Source organism: Tarenaya hassleriana, unplaced genomic scaffold, assembly GCF_000463585.1.
Source record: "Tarenaya hassleriana unplaced genomic scaffold, ASM46358v1 Cleome11, whole genome shotgun sequence".
NCBI lineage: Eukaryota > Viridiplantae > Streptophyta > Magnoliopsida > Brassicales > Cleomaceae > Tarenaya > Tarenaya hassleriana.
This window is the reverse complement of record NW_010961290.1, coordinates 1577658-1593823: the sequence shown is the minus strand read 5'-3', so window position 1 is coordinate 1593823 and position 16166 is coordinate 1577658. Positions and strand designations below refer to the sequence as shown.

Below are 16166 nucleotides of genomic sequence, written 5' to 3'. Positions count from 1 at the left end.
CCCCCCCCCCTTAAACAATGGTGATGGTGATACCATATAATATGTGCATGGTCAGGTTCTTCTTTATGATTCTCTTTTTCACCTCTTTTAATAACTTTACATTTTTAAGTATATCTATCTCTATCAAAGCATGACATATATTCTTATGAACACCAGCGGATGCCCCCATTTCGAATAAATTCGAATTCCAAAGCATGCTGCCTTCTTGATTCTTGATAGGTTACATTGAAAATGTGATGCATTTTTTCTAGCTTTTCTTCAAGAAATCAAGAAGAATCTTTGTTTGTATTTGGGTAGCATCTAACAAAGTGAAATGCAAAAGGAAGAGCACTTCTGCAAGAGCTCTCTCTCTCTCTCTCTCTCTCTCTCTCTCTCTCTCGTAACTATTTTTCCATTTTTCTTGAATTCTTTAGCTTTTTTTCTGTTGTTTTTTTTTTAATTTACTGTATCCAGAAGCAGGAGAGTTTGGTCCAAAGTAAGATTCTGTTGAGAATCATCTTTTTCTGTTCTGCATTGAGCACACATTCCAATTTTCCTGTCTCTTTCTTCAACAAGTTGAGTACTTTCCTTGTGTTTGTAAAAGAAAGATGCAACAGAAGTGTTTTTCATCAGTCTCCCAAAGACTACAGGACCAAACCCATGTTTCAGATCCTTATCCAAGCAGAGACTCAGTCCACTGGTTTACAATTTCACTTCAGAACATATACATTCACCATAAAAAGCAACAGAACAAATCTTAAGCTTGGCAAGCACAAGGGAAACCAACCCAGAAGAACATATACAGTGTCTTTTTACATATAGTAATCACCTCTACAGAGCATCTGAAGCTTTATGGCACATGCATCTACTTAACATGACAACATTAAACTGGCAACAACATGTTTTACATTACAATAACGGAGATTTGCAAGAACCCGGTAAGTAGGGAACCTAGACGGATGAAGACAAGTTCGACATTGATGTGTTCTTTAGCCTCTCAATCTAAGGCTCCAAATGCTTACATTGTCTCATTCTCTGGAATGCCAAAAATCAAGGGGAAGTCATCGTCTTGCTCTGAGAATGAAAACCCGATTTTCTCGGCAATAGCTTTCAGGGACTGGTATGCCTGAACCATAGACCATCTCTCTTTAGGCCTTGCAGCCACACAGTTGCATGCAATCCTAACAAACTTTAAGATCTCCTCATCGTGACCCGTCCCACTTATGTTTTTGTCAATGGCATCTGAGATTTTGCCCGAACTATCAAGCTGGTTTACCCAATCAACCAAATTTCCTTTGAACCCTTCGTCAAGAGAGCCAGCCCCTAGAGCTTTCTGCCCTGTCACCAACTCTAGGAGGACTACTCCCAGTCCGTAGACATCGCCTTTCAGTGATGCAAGCATCGTGCTAGAATATTCAGGAGCCACATACCCGAATTCTCCTAAATCCCCGGTCATGAAGCTGCTCTCGTTGGTATCTGTTGGAGCCATTAGCCTTGCAAGTCCAGAATCTATAAATCTGGCGTCGTAATCCTCATCAATGAGAATCACACTGGAACAAATATTTTGGTGAAGTATAGGAGGCCGGCATCCATGGTGAAGCCAAGCCAGGCCCCTGGCAGCGCCTAAACCGATCCTGAACCTTGTTGGCCAATCCAGTTCGGCCCCGACCGAATGCAGCAATGAGTGCAATGTCCCATTCGACATGTACTTGTAAACAAGAAGCTTCTCATCTTCAACCAGACAAAACCCTAGAAGGGGTGTTAAGTTCGGGTGGCGAAGTTCACCCAATTTGTTCATCTCATAACGGAACTGCTTTTCCTCGAGCTTACAAGTGCTCAAACGCTTGACTGCAAGGGCTGACCCATCTGGCAGAACTGCCTTATATGTTGTGCCTGTTCTAGTGGAAACAATTATGTTTTCCGAGCTGAAATTATTCGTTGCAGCCATCAGATCACCCAGTCTGACCTTAACCAGAGGCTTCTGGAACAAAGAAACTTGAGCAACCTTGTGGCCACGCAGTTTTTGCGCCCAATCACTACCATCTCCTCTCCCGGATGAATACCCATTCCGCCGCCTTCTTGTCCACTTCAAATGGTAATACCACCAAACTCCAAAAGCTAACAACATTGATGCAGCAGCACCAAACACTCCAGCTGCAATTATGATTGCAAGATTCTTTTTGCTCAGCCCTCCACAACCAGAATGAAGAGGACGACCGCAAAGCCCCTTATTTCCAGCAAAATCATCAGCAGTATAATTCGGTGAATTGAAGAACCCAGGAATGCGACCTGTAAGATCATTGTTTGACACAGAGAACTTGCCTAACCTACCCAAAGCAGAGAACTGTACCGGAATTTGACCCGAAAGACGATTACTTGACAAAACCAAGGAATTCAAGAAACTACACTTAGCTAACTCAGGAGGAAGTTCACCGCCGAGATCGTTGCTGGATAAATCGAGAGACACCAGAAAGGGTAACCAGTCACAAAACTGGGAAGGGATGTTACCAGACAAACGATTCCCAGAGAGATCAAGTTTCTGCAAGCTACCGCAGAACTGGAGCGACTCTGGTATTCGACCAGACAAACCCATGTCCCTAAGCTCAAGATTGATGACCCTGTTCTCCTGATTGTTCCAACAAGACACACCGACGAAATTGCAGAGAAAACCGACGGTAGAGTTGGCAAAGTTCCATAATTTCAGCGCGCCCTGAGGATCCGACAGAGAGTTCTTCACGCCCTGTAAGCATCTGACATCGTCTTCATCTGCCGCCATAACTAGGCAGCAGAAGAACACGACTGTAACAGCGATGGATAAAAGAAGAAACTTTGAAGGTTTCGAACCGATTCCCATGGCGGAAAAAGGTCAGAGCTTTTCTAAGTTTGGATCAAAATCAAGGGTTTCTCAGCATCTGCCAATGAATTCCGAGCTTTTCCAAAGGGGCAGGCCTGTCAAGTCAGACGGGTTGAACGGTCTTAAGGGAAAAATGCAAATTAGAGAGACACTCGTTGGCCAATGTAGTCGTCATCGACTTTGACGTTTATTGTTCGTAGACGACTGAGAAATTACCTTTTCTTTCCTTTATTTCAAGATAATTAAAGAAAATGAAAATGTCAAGTATTACTTGCATTGCATCATATAGTTATGGAGTTTTTCAAAATTTTGTAAGAAATATATTTATGGAATTTTCCAAATTTTTGTAAATAAATATAACATGGAATTTTTTTACTTTAAATTTGGACGTTTCACTATTTGATTTATATTAAAAGCATAGTTATTTAAAACATATATATTTTTCATTTTTCACTTATCTTTATATTTAGGTTCAATTAGAGATAATTTAGTTTAAAAAATACTTATCATTTTTTTTCTGATTGTATTCTTTTTGTATAAGCTATATACAAAATTACAAATCTTCATTTTTTTTAATTAAATTCACATAGTGATCTATTTGATTTGAATTAATGAACATTCATAAATTGATTTCAGAGACAAGTAAATAGGAACGGTAAAAGTTATTATAATTGACATTGTGATAGTCGTTGAAGCATGGGTATGATGTATAATATTATTCAGAATAAATATATTTTTAAAATAACTTATACTTTTGAAATATACTACGTAGAAAAACATGTAATTTTTTTTTTTGTGGGCTTTGGGATCATCGTTCACGCAGTCAATCTCCACCGGAATTGTTGAATCATATCAAAGTTTTATAATGGTAAGTTTTCATTTTGTTGTATATACGATTTTCAAAAAAAGGATATTTTTGAGATTTTTGCAGTGGAGGTGGATGACAAATCATAGCATTCGCACATATCCTTTGACCAAATTTTAATATTTTAGTAATTTATTTTGTTTATTGCAAAATAATATGTAATGCATTGACCAAGGCAGCTCACCATGAAATTCAATTGAGAAAAAATAACATCAAACCAAAAATCAATTCAGAACACGCATTTAATTTTGTCTAGACCACGTAGAATAGTCTTTCAACATATAAGAACTTTGGTTCTCATTTTCATAATTAATTAAGTATATATAAATAAATTATATATAAACCCATTGTCACTATGACACCCTTTTGGTGGTAGCAAATTGTGGCTCTAGGGTTTGGTATGGTCAAAAATCAACCTTTGATTTGAAATAGAGCAAAAACATTGGTGGGAATTTCATGTAATCTTTTCAACTGTTTGAACTAACCAACTATATGTTATACACAATTTTTTTTATATTACCGATATATTATACATCATATATGTTTGATATTGATAGGATGGTATATGATATTATACATAAATGTTGCACCACGCACACCCGAGCTTAAAAAATGTTATATAGTTTATAATATGGTGCTATTATCTTATATTATATGCTTAGTGCTCCAATAATTATTTGTTATGAAAATAAAATTTTCATTTTTTTTAACTTTAGGATTACCCTCTTTCTACTGCTGGTAATGGACCGTCTATTCAATGCTTTTACATTTTTCTTTAATGAGAAATTAATATCCTTTTTGAGAAATATACACAAATTTTATCAAAAAATAAAATAAAATATTATTTGGTAAAAAAGGAAAGTTGATACGCTATTCAATTACAACTTATATACAACACCTACAAATAACCACACAAACCATATATTATGTAGCAAACTATGAATTAAATTGCACAAATAATTTGTCTTACCAAATGGTCCACTTATGTCACTAGGATATGAGTAGAGGAACCATTATAATTTATAATGGTGAAGAAACCTCACGTTGTGCTATTAAAGAATGATGCATATCCTTAGAAATATAATTGATAGCTAGTTTATGAGATACCATATATTTATATTGTAGACGTTTATATTTTGTTTACTTTTTTTTTCATATTTTTCAACATACACGTATCACATGATACAAAAAATTAGCATATCATAGATATTAAAAGTGAGTTTAGGAAGCAATGTGTTATTTTGCAGTTGTTTGATTGACAATTGCCATAAAAAAATTGCAATTTTTGAATTGTAAGTTCAATTTGGGCTATTATTGTCAGCCCGGCCCTAAATTAACTATAATCAAAATATGTATATACGGTAATCAAATCCATTTTAAGCCCATATCACACAGGTAGCGGATTGAAGCCCACATTCTTTTTTCTAATTTTTTTAAAAGCAATTTAAAATTCTGAAAATCTAATTCCCAAATAACCGCGCTTTCCGACATGTGGTCCCCACTTCGAGCACCGAGCTGGGCGCGCCTTTGAAATCCGACGCCGTTTCATCGTTGCGAGAGTACGCAACAGCGACGTCGTTTTCTCTCGGTCGTTTCCGAGGGGTAAACTCGTATTTTCACGAAGGGCTTGTCAGTTCCTAACCAACGGCGAAGGAAGGCGAGTGCTTTTTCCTTTCTCCTGCTTCTCCCGAGTTCCGCTCTTCTTCTCTGGAGGGCCAGAAAACTGGGGAAGATCCTTCGTTTTTCATGTTCAACCATGGAAGAATCTGATGTAAATTCCGAATTTCGTTCTGGGTTTTCTGGTGGTTTTACGATCTGTGTTTTTTCTTTTGATGCGAGTTTCGTTCTTTTGGTACCAGAAAACGACGGCCTTGAAGAAAGCCTACGCCGAGATCATTCTGAACACGGCGAAGGAAGCAGCTGCTAGGGTTTTGGTGTCGGAGCGGAAAGCTGTGCGTTTTCAACAGGATCTGTGCAGTTCGAAGGAGGAGGCGCTTCGGTTGTTGGTCCGATTGAAGCAGATGATCGACGCTAAGGTCCTATTCTGGAACTGTGACTGTTTCAATTAGTTACAAAACGGATTAGATTGTAGATATATCGAGAACCTACCCGAAATTTTGAGCGATGTTCGTTACACTCGTGTGTTTTTTCCTGTACACCCTTTTGAATTTTGGGGGTTGATGATTGATGAATGTTGGAGGATTTGTCTGGTTTTCAAGAAGTGAAACAGAAAATTCCGAAAATTGAGATGCCTCTTGTTCAAGTTGATTGCTTTGGGAGTATGCTTGTTGTCTGTTTCCATTTCCGTTTATGAGAATGTTTTGTCATGTTGATTTCATTTGAACATTCATCATTGTTTAAGCTTTGTTTGACTGTTAATTTGATGGATGACATTTTTCATATCAGCTTCTCATTTTGTGGTTAGGCGAAAATTGTGTACCGTTTCTGTTTAGTCTATCATCCTTTTGCATTAGCACTTGTTCGTGTATCATTCAAAAGTTATTGTGCTCCTAGATGTTTGCATTTGAATTCGTAGAGCCAAGAGGTATGATATGGTGATATGTTAACTTCATATAACATCAGTCGTGTTATTGTATGACAACGAGAATGGTTTTAGGACTTTTGAAAAAGGATCGGTATCAAGGAGCTGACTTCAACTTTTTGCTGATTGTTTTCCTAAACCGGTAAAACGTCACTGACACGAAACCATTGCAGACAATTGAAGCAGAGATTACGTCATCAAACCAGCAACGACGGATTGATGAGCTCGAAGCTCAGCTTCAAGAGGCTGAAGATATCATCACTGACTTAAGATCAGAGTTGCACTGGGTGAGGGACAAATTGGAGAAAGCAAGAACTAACAATTCGCAGTCACTCAATGCAACAAACACCATAGAGGAAGTAATTTCTACTGAGAACGCTGATACGGAAGTTATTGTTAGCTTTCATCCTAATCAAGGGTTTGAAGATACAGAGACGAAAGACTCTCTAGCAAATCAGAGCTCACTGCATAACAAATGCGGTAATGAGGTGAAGCAGTTTGATGGCAATTTAGAGGATTGTGATGTTTGCGAATCTGAATTGGACGTCGTTATGAGAAACAAAGAGCTCGAGCTGTATAGGAATGGATGCACACAGAGGATCCGTGCCCTTGAAAGGAACGTGCTCGAGGAGAAACCTCCTCCTCATGTAGAGGATCAAGGTACAACTTCAAAGGATGATAATGATAATCTAAGTTCAGGAAAAGTGAACGAAACTGAAACTGTTGCGGAGGGAAACGGAAGAAGATGTACTGTTCTTGCTCTTAGAGCAAGTAGTCTGAGTGTTGAGGTGATAAAGAAGCCTCCAAATCCATTGGGAACTAAGAAAACCAGTAAGGGAAGGACAATACGGAGAAGACGAAAGAGAAGATGGGGAAAACCGAAAGCGAGCTCACTTAGGTCTCATGCCTGTCAGCCTGCAAAACCTTGTCAGTCTCTATCTGTCCATTCCTGTTCCAAGACATCCATGAACAATGCATCTGTTGAAAGTTCTTCGAGGACATATCTGCAGGACGAGAGTGAGAAAGTGGATGTGGATGCACTTGCAGTGAAAGCCTGCAAAGGATTAGAAGAACATTTGCACCGTAAAAGAACACAGTACATTGATGAGATTGCAATCATTCGTAAAGGGAAACGGACCAAGAACATGAAGAGTTTGGATAGTATTCCTAGTGCTGTCAAGCCAACTGATCAGCTGGTGGAGGGTCATGAAGAATCTAATTTACTCCCTGTTAATGTTAAGGTTGATGAAGATAAGGCACAGATACCTGAAACCGAAGCTAAGATAAAACCATTACCTTGTTTAGATTCTGGGTTAACCTTAATCAAAAGAAATGTGGATTCAATCTCAGGATCCACAAATCTTACTGTTAGTGTGAAACCATCAAATCAATCAGAACCCGGGGAAGATGTGTTGGTAAAATGTGAGAATTCTGTGGTTTCATCTACCGGAATGGGGTCTGAGGTGGTTGATTTCTGCCTGGATTCTCCTGAGTTGAAAGTTGCTGCAGTATCGGAGGGAAACAATGAGTCTTCAAGGAAATTCGATGGAAACAGAGTAGTGAAGTACACATTCCAAAGGAAAAGGAAGAAGGGAGCTTTAAGTGACAATGATGATAATAATATCTCTCCGGCAAAGATGAAGGTGGAGGAGAAAGAAAATGACGAGTCTACTTTGGGAAATGAATCATCTAGTGGAACTCGGAGACTGACCCAGGTTGCCCATCAGGTCAGTTGTGTGTGTGTATTACCAGACAGGTAGTTTATCTATACATGCATATTCATGTTCACAAGCTCATACTCATATGGAAGTACTAAATTTTTCTGCATTCATCCATCAAATGTCTTACACTGTCAAGAAGTAGTTCCTAGTTTGATGACTATAAACGACAGACAGACTACTGTCTTCCCTGAAGTTTCTAAAATTGCACGGTTCAGCTAAAAACATTCTTGCCACAGTTAAAAACATTGAAACTGCATTGTTTAGTCTCTTTTTACCCCCTCCACCCAAAGTGCTTTAGGTAGTTCTACTTCTAAAACTATGATCTAGATCTTCTTCTTGTAGTTTTACTCGACACTCAGAGCATGGAATTTCATCATATCCGATTAAACAGTAAGAAGTAGTTGCAATGTTTGTTCACATCCCATTTCCATCCAATTGATTTCTGCTATTCATGTAATGATTTTTGCAGTTCATCTCCTTGTCTGTGAAGAGATGGTAAAAGTGCAAAGCCCTCTACGATTAACCTCTGTACAAGGGAGCCTTATTGGTGCTTTGCTGTGGGCAGGGAAGAATTCTTCTTGAATGATTCCTTCGACTCTTTTTAGATTTATGAGTACAAGAAAAGATCTGAGTTTTTAAGGGAACCAATTGGTTTTTGAGGTATTTGGTTAATATTCTCTAAGGGACAACAAGGCAAAAGATGCATAGAAGAGAGGAGGGAAGAAGCCCAAGCACATGAAGAGACTTTCAAAATCTGACCATATGGGATATGTTCAGTTCACAACTTGATTGGCTTTCTTTGTTTTGTCCTAAGCTCTAACTAATTGAGAATGGTGGATAGATGTTTCAAAACCTGTGTCTGAAACTTGAACAAGATTTGGTTCTGTCGAAATCGATGTTTGGCTCATCAGAAATCATAAAGCAAAACCAGAATGGGTTCAGATAGATTTGGTTTGAACCAACTGGGTTTTGGTTTTGGATGCAGAATCCAATTGGACAGTTCATCGTCCACCTCCATTTTCAGCAACACCACACGAAAAGAGGATGTAGACAGGAATACTATCTCTACTCAAAATTCGGGTAATATTTTTGGGTTTCGATGTCGTAATACCCGTACTTTAACGGGTAACCCGCGGGGACATGTCTCTTTTCTCGCTCTTTCCTCGCGGTTCCATCCGGTGAAACTCGGCCCTCTCCTCTTATCATGCCGATGTGCCCTTCGTCCTGCCTTCCAACCGCGGTTATCCACACAAGTACATTGACGAGTCAATCCCGAATAGCCAAAATCCGAAAAAGAACATAGCATAAATAGAACGAACCGATTCAAACAACACAATCGCCCCATCAAGAACAAGTATCCGAATCAAAATCGAACATATTTTTGAGTTACAACGCTTACGGAGTTGTATTAAACCAAAATATATCAATGTGGATTCAAGTGTTTGATAAAGATGAACACTGTGGGGGCCAATGATCTGATGGAAGCAGCAAAACAAGGGAGAGCAGGCGTGGGCTGTCTTTGAATGATTTTTTTATATATTGTTATTATTATTATTATTCCTACACGTTAAATTTATATATTTTCATTCTCTGTAAAAAAAAAACAAAAACAAAAACTGTTATCTTCTCTGTTGAAAGCATGCGATGTCTCTTTCAACTCAACTTTGAGTACAAAACACTTCTCATTTAAAAAAAAAAAATTGTTTCGACTTTTTTCTCGGTGACCTCATCTATATTTTGCTCAAATCCATTGGACTAATTTCTTTTTTTCTTGTCATTCTCATATTTATGAAATCACGATAATAAATTATACACAATATTGTTACTGATCAAGGAATATATGAGAGCTCAAAATCATTGTTTAAGGAATATAGGGTCCCCAATTTGTTTTAAAAAAAAAAAGGCAAAACAGAGAATAAACAGAGGAAATCTGAAAAAGCCTGAGATGGAAGTAATCATAAGATGTCTGCACTAACATAAGATTCAAAGCATGCCTGTTCTTGTCTCCTCTTCCATCTCTCTGTTCAAAACCCTTTTTCCACTCTTCCTTTTTGTTCTTCATGTTCGCCATTTGAACATCCAAATTGGTCCCACCACAGTTCCAAGAATCGACTCGTATAAGATCGAATCTCTCAGTCCGAGCATCAAAAACCCAAAACGAAGAGCAATGGAGATGAAGAAAGAAGTTGCAGAGCAGGAGAACATCTGTACGGCGTTGCTGACTGCAGGAGTTGTCCTTTCAATGGCCTGTCTGAAACATTTCTCTTCGGTCTCGTCTTTGATCGAGCAATGGCGTTCTTGGGTCTTCCTCGTACTCAACCTCGTCCTCATCGCCGTTTACTTCACTTCAACTCGCTCGAGTTCCTGCCATTGCGTAGATCAAGAGCTCAAGACTCGTTGCGGAGGAAGATTGAGGATGAGAGGGAAGAAAACGAAGAAGGCGAAAAGGGTTTGCTCTGATTTCGTAATTGACCTCAACAAGTTCGAGGGAGAGATCAAAAGCTGCGTAGAGAAAGAAGTCGTTGAAGAGACCAAAAGGGTTTGCTCCGAAACAGAGGAAAATGAGAAAGATCGTTTTTTTATCGAGAAAACGGCACAGAAGGAGGACGATCAAGAACGCGAGAGGAGGGTTAACGTCGTAACAGATGATGACGATGAAGAAGATGGGTACATAGAGCCAGGGAGATTATCGAACGAGGAGTTGAACGAGAGAGTGGAAGCGTTCATCACAATGTTCAGACAGCATTTGGTATTGGATGCAAGAAGAGGCAGGGACAGAGACAGGAACAGAATGGAAGTCTCGAAGCATAGAGAGGCAGAGACGATGAGATCTAATGGGAAAGGGTTTAGTGGTTCCGACATTAACGTTTCGGCTCGGGAGGTCACTTGTTCTGTCTGATAGTTTTGTAAAACTCTGTACTTTCCTGAACAATTCGTTTTGCTTATTCGTTTCTTTTCGCGGGTTTGCGGCCAAATTGGCTGGCAATGCTCCTGAAATCGAAAGGTCGATTCTCCGAATGATTTCACATGGGGCGTATATACTCTCGTATTCTCTACACGAAAACCAGAACAGAAGGAAAACTCGAAAACAAAATGTTCAAGAAAATTGATAAATTTTGACATTGTAAGACCGCAATTGGCCTACTAGAACTCGATCGAACGTCTCTTCTTCCGAGTTGATCAAGATTTTCTTTTCCCGTAAAGAAAATACCGACCGAATCATATTGTACGTAGACTGGTTTCCACGAAAGTTCGATCTCATGCTGTCTCAATTTCATAACAAAAGCATTGAAACGAGAACGGATCCAAGAATCTTCTGTCCGTACAGTTAGTATACAAAAGCCACAATACAACAACAATGAATTTTCCAGTTTACCACAAGATTAGTAAATGGCAGAAACAATCATACAAGTTGTGAATAGCCGATTCTCATGAAGCCTTGCTCTTCTTCCGGTTCTTCACCGTTTTCCAATCAGACACTTGCCGATAAATTTTCTCGTGAAACAAAGAGAGAGAAACAAGCGGGAGATCTTACCTCCTCCTCCAGGTTTTGCAGAAGAAAAGCCTCGGATCAGAGAGAGAAGCTGCTGCTTCTGCAGCCGCCGTATGGTGTTCGGATTTTGAATTTTGAAATTCTGAATGTTATTTACAATTTTCGCATTCGTTCGTAATGGGTCGAAAGATGGATTATAAATGGGTTCCAAATAATGGGCTCGATAAACTAAGAAGAATTTATCTGGGCCCAATATTAAAACTTTTTTTGTCGCGTGGCCCTCAAGGTAATTATGAAAAGAAATTAGGGGTATTATAGGATTTGATCCAATTTAACAATTCCATAATTTAAACAAAACGTTGTGCAATTAAATTTTATGAAAACCCTAAATCAAAATAGTCCGAACATAATGAAATTTAATATAAAAATTAGATAGCCAATTGTCTAAAATCGGAAATTCAGAACTTGAAAAATAACTCTAGGGTTAGAGTTTTTTTTTTCCAACGATGTAATTTCAGCAAATTCTCTTAGAAGGAATTACTCTTTCCTTTTCTTCGTCAATCCTTTGTTACTTTTTTTTTTTACTGTAATTCTCCGTTTCCTTTTTCCTGTAATCCTCTATTTTCCTTTTCTTTAAACTAGCGTTAATTGCCTTTTTTTTAATTACTGAAGGTTTTAATAGCATTGCGTAAAAAGTTACTCAGCATTTACAATCTATATATATACGAGTGAGTGGTAAGGTTACTTCGTCAATCATTATTCTCCGTCTTCTGAAACAACAAGAAAGGAAGAAAGAAAACGCAATGTCTTCGTCGTGTTCTTCGATTTCGTCTTCTTCTTCATCCAAAGCACAGGCCAAGAGAAAAACCGGGTTCGAGAGGAGACAACTCACTGTGATGAAGAAAGCCCAAGAGCTCGCCACTCTCTGCGACGTCGAGGTCGCCGTTATCTGCTACGGACCGGACGGAGAGATTCAGACATGGCCGAGGGAGATGTCGAAGGTGAAGGAAGTGGCCGAGAAGTACAAGAAACTGAGCAGCGCCGACAAAGGAAAGAAAAACCTCACTCTTCACCAGTTTCTGGGTAAGATCAAGAAGGAAGAAGACGATAAGAAGAAGAAGATGAAGACGGGTCACGACCTCGACAGATACACTGCCGAGGAATTGGCGGTGCTCTTTGATTCCTTGGATCACAAGTCACAGAATCTGCAGGAACGGCGTCAGTTTCTCCACTCGCAAAAACGAATGACTGCAGATCTGTCCGAGACGAAGAACGACCAGTTTTCCGTAAATCAAGAAACCAAGAAACCGGAATCCGATCTCTCGCTGGTCCCGTTCGAGCAACAAGCGGCGGAATCCGTTCATCTCCAAGAAACCCTAACTTACGGATCGTTCAACAGTGTCGGCCACGGCTCTGGTCCTCCTCATTACGGCAACTTCGGTCCGGCCATTAACCAGGCTCCGACTCCATTGGCGTGCTACCCAAACTTCGCAACGAACGGAGAATGGGCGTATAATTTCGATTTTCCGGGAACCCAGATGGGCAACCAGATGAGCCGAAACGACAGCATGATGAACATGATGAATATTGGAGATTACTCGAGGTTTCTTGCGCCACAAGCGTACCAGAACCATGCGTTTCAGCATCCGAGTGGCTTCATCCCTAACAACATCGGTTTTCAGACACCGCTTCCGCAGATTCAGACACCAACTCCTACTCTCCAACAATTCGATCCGTTATCGGCTTGGAATCCAACCCCTTCTGCAGTTTCAAGAATGTTCTCTAGGTTTTAACTCTTTACGGAAATCGATTTTGATATATATATATATATATGTGTGTGTGTGTGTGTTTTTGATAACTTATATATATGCGTGTGTGTGTTGCGGCATATGATTGATTACTTTAGATTCCTGCAATGTTTCAGTCTTGTCTCTTTATTTTGAACATGTAGACCTTGACGAATATATATATTTTTTCATTTTTTTGTGGGTAAAACTACATTTCTCCAAATTTATTTATTTATTTTACTCTATTCCAGTTTGTATGGATTGTAATTCAGTGTTTTATATCCCTGCTATTTTGTTTTAGTTTTCACATCTTGTTTATATTGAAGTCTAAAAATAAAGAAAGAGATAAGTGGGACAGAAGTTGTATTTAGAATGGTAATGTTAATATTAGTATTTGCCTATGAAGATTTTAGTTTTGACCATTGATTCTCTGATGAAAATGGTAACAAGAAATTACGAAATAAAGAAAAATGGCAATAAGAATACGGATCTAAAACCGTGATTCTCTTTCCTTTTTCATTATTGTTACTGTAGTTAAGACAAAAATGTCAAAAAGCTCACTCTCCCTTGGGGAGAAAGTTACCTGGCGTCGTATGCGCGGGAGAGGGCTCGTGGGTGTGTCACACGAGGTCTAATTTTTTGGTCTTTAGAGAATTCCGTTACTTAAATGGACTGATATTATTATGATATTAATACTTGATTTTTTTCGTTACGTAATTATTACTATTTTAGTTTGGTTCTTCCAAATTGAAAAGTTGATTTTCAGTGTCGTTTCGATCATATGATTGCACGAACGTAGACCGCTAAGAGAGTTTGATCATTCTTCGAAATTATTATTTATTGAGATCTTTGTTATATTAAAAAAAAGAAAGAAAAAGGAAGGAAAATGCCAAGGAGGCGATCCGAGACAGAGGAAAATAAATGTAAGAAATAAGTTGTCTCCTTCGTTATTATGATTTGAGAGACTGACATGCACCGACGAAGAACGTGACCTAATCCAACTTGTGCCATAGAATGTCCCGATCTGTGAAAATTACATTTCTCAAATAATTGCCCTCTTTAATACCTCCCCCTATATTATTCACCTACTCGTACTATTATGCATTTGAATTACGATACATTTTTATCTGTGACGTGACGTGAAAGCCACGTCAAAATCTAATTTCCCTTTATAATCCTATAATTTACAGAACATTTAATACAAATAAAACTATATCATAAAAATAATATTATTACATTTAATTATCTTTTCGTTTTGTTAGTCCATTTCAGAAATCGAATCCTTAGTTGTTTATACGAAACTAAATTAGGATCACTCAATAAACACATAAGATAATTCTGAATTCGATCTCAGATACCTCGTTATTAAAAAAAATTAATGAATAGAGTTTAGATGTAGATTATGGTTATGATGTATTGTAGAGATTATGAATTGACGGTGAAAAGTATGATCTTTCAATATTTCTTTATCGCAAACTATAAAAATAACAAAGCGGTGTTAATTCTGCAATGGATACTGATGTAGACAGATCATTTAGTAAATTGGAACGAGTGGTCCACAAAATATTCAATTTTATGGTATTCCCAGCAGTATAGCGAGTGATTCTTTGGCATTTAGTGTCAAGATTATGACAAGAGCATTAAAACACGAATGGATCCAAGGATTTCCTAACCATTCAAGTTGTTAAGACTACAAGCCATGAGAAATGTCTAGTCTGCCACTGACCAGAGAGCCTACATATACTACTAGCCTATTAGGAATTCAGGTGTTATGCCGTTAGATCACATATTAAATTATTTTAATAAATTCTAAAAGGAAAAAAACAAGAAGCTTGATATTCATAAATCTATGACATAATAAATGGTGAGTTTAGTTTCGATCTGTACTTATTTATCCTGGTTAGGTAATACCATTAATTAAGGAAGGATGTGGATAATGTTACCTCTCGTTGTCAATGCAGAAACCCGTGGGACATACGTGACTAGCACCAAACGACCTAACTTTGATAGTCAAACCAAATGAGATGCTTGTGAAGGGTCAGATATGTTTCCTGTTTTTGTTTTCCTAACCCTATGGACTATTTTAATCCGTTCACCAATCTATTCCTTGACCCCATATATACATACATATACATATATATATGCTCCTTTCTCTTTCTATATTCTCTATATGAATAGATTATGAGGAGTTGTAAAATTTTATAAAAGATATATTGTTTCGTGTGAGCCAAGTGCAGGGAAGCTTACGTGAGGGAGGTTTGGACTATGGGTGTGTAGAAGTGGTCGTGGAATGCACTTGGTCATACAAGCAAGGTGATGAAGAGGAAGGGGCTGAGATCTAAGATGTTTAGGGAGTGGTTCGGGAGAAAGAATGAAGAAGACAAGGATCAGCGATCGGGTTTGTTCTCTTTCATAGTTTCTCTAACTTTTGCCTATTGCTTTGTGTAGTGAAGTGCCTCATGGTGGATTCTACGGGTTCTACTTTTTGGCAGATAGCTGGGAGGAATTGATGGATGATGGATGTGGTATGGCTCAAGAGACGGGTTCTTGCACTTCAAGTGCTGAATTAAGGCAAGGTCTCGAAAAGCTACCGATTTGTTTAGAGAGGGATCTATATCTGTAGAGGCTAAAAAAGTGTGAATTTGATGGTTTGTGTTTCAGGATATTCGTGGGGACTTGGAATGTCGGGGGAAGATCTCCATTGGGAAGCCTAGCAGTGGATCTAGACGAGTGGCTGAATTTGAAGAATGGGGCTGATATGTATGTTCTCGGGTATGTAATGTGACACATGAGATTATAGTCTGTGGGTTTTAGATGCAGAAGGGGAGAAATATAATTCAATGGTTTTATGTTTTGCAGGTTTCAAGAGATCGTACCTTTAAAGACGAGGAATGTTATTGGTTTGGAAAACAAGAAGGAAGAGCG

General features: G+C 38.5%; 5 protein-coding genes across 8 annotated transcripts in view; 4 read left to right on the top strand and 1 right to left on the bottom strand.

Moving 5' to 3' along the window:
* Positions 1 to 708: 708 nt before the first annotated feature.
* LOC104805427 (inactive LRR receptor-like serine/threonine-protein kinase BIR2) lies at positions 709 to 2989 on the bottom strand. Its single transcript, XM_010529993.2, has one exon. The coding sequence runs from the start codon at positions 2831 to 2833 to the stop codon at positions 998 to 1000; it is 1836 nt and encodes a 611-aa protein (XP_010528295.1). The 5' UTR covers positions 2834 to 2989; the 3' UTR covers positions 709 to 997.
* Positions 2990 to 5359: 2370 nt separating this feature from the next.
* On the top strand, positions 5360 to 8919 carry LOC104805426. Its single transcript, XM_010529992.1, has 4 exons — positions 5360 to 5469; positions 5558 to 5734; positions 6414 to 7967; positions 8431 to 8919. The coding sequence occupies exons 1-4, from the start codon at positions 5455 to 5457 to the stop codon at positions 8458 to 8460; spliced, it is 1776 nt and encodes a 591-aa protein (XP_010528294.1). The 5' UTR covers positions 5360 to 5454; the 3' UTR covers positions 8461 to 8919.
* A 1032-nt stretch (positions 8920 to 9951) lies between these two features.
* On the top strand, positions 9952 to 10987 carry LOC104805425. The gene has a single exon (XM_010529991.2). It carries the CDS (start codon positions 9952 to 9954, stop codon positions 10858 to 10860), a length of 909 nt encoding a protein of 302 aa, XP_010528293.2. The 3' UTR covers positions 10861 to 10987.
* Positions 10988 to 12257: 1270 nt separating this feature from the next.
* On the top strand, positions 12258 to 13247 carry LOC104805962 (agamous-like MADS-box protein AGL103). Its single transcript, XM_010530682.1, has one exon. It carries the CDS (start codon positions 12258 to 12260, stop codon positions 13245 to 13247), a length of 990 nt encoding a protein of 329 aa, XP_010528984.1.
* Positions 13248 to 15351: 2104 nt separating this feature from the next.
* Positions 15352 to 16166, top strand: part of LOC104805423 (type IV inositol polyphosphate 5-phosphatase 7-like) — a 3349-nt gene continuing 2534 nt past the window's right edge. For 2 of the 4 annotated variants that reach the window (XM_010529983.2, XM_019201519.1), the window contains exons 1-4: positions 15365 to 15639; positions 15734 to 15812; positions 15903 to 16013; positions 16101 to 16158. In XM_010529983.2, coding sequence (XP_010528285.1) covers positions 15558 to 15639; positions 15734 to 15812; positions 15903 to 16013; positions 16101 to 16158 — 330 coding nt within the window. In that variant the 5' untranslated portion in view covers positions 15365 to 15557. Of the gene's footprint in view, positions 15640 to 15733; positions 15813 to 15902; positions 16014 to 16100; positions 16159 to 16166 lie in introns of all 4 variants that reach the window. The other 2 variants (XM_019201521.1, XM_019201520.1) reach the window with 2 other exon arrangements.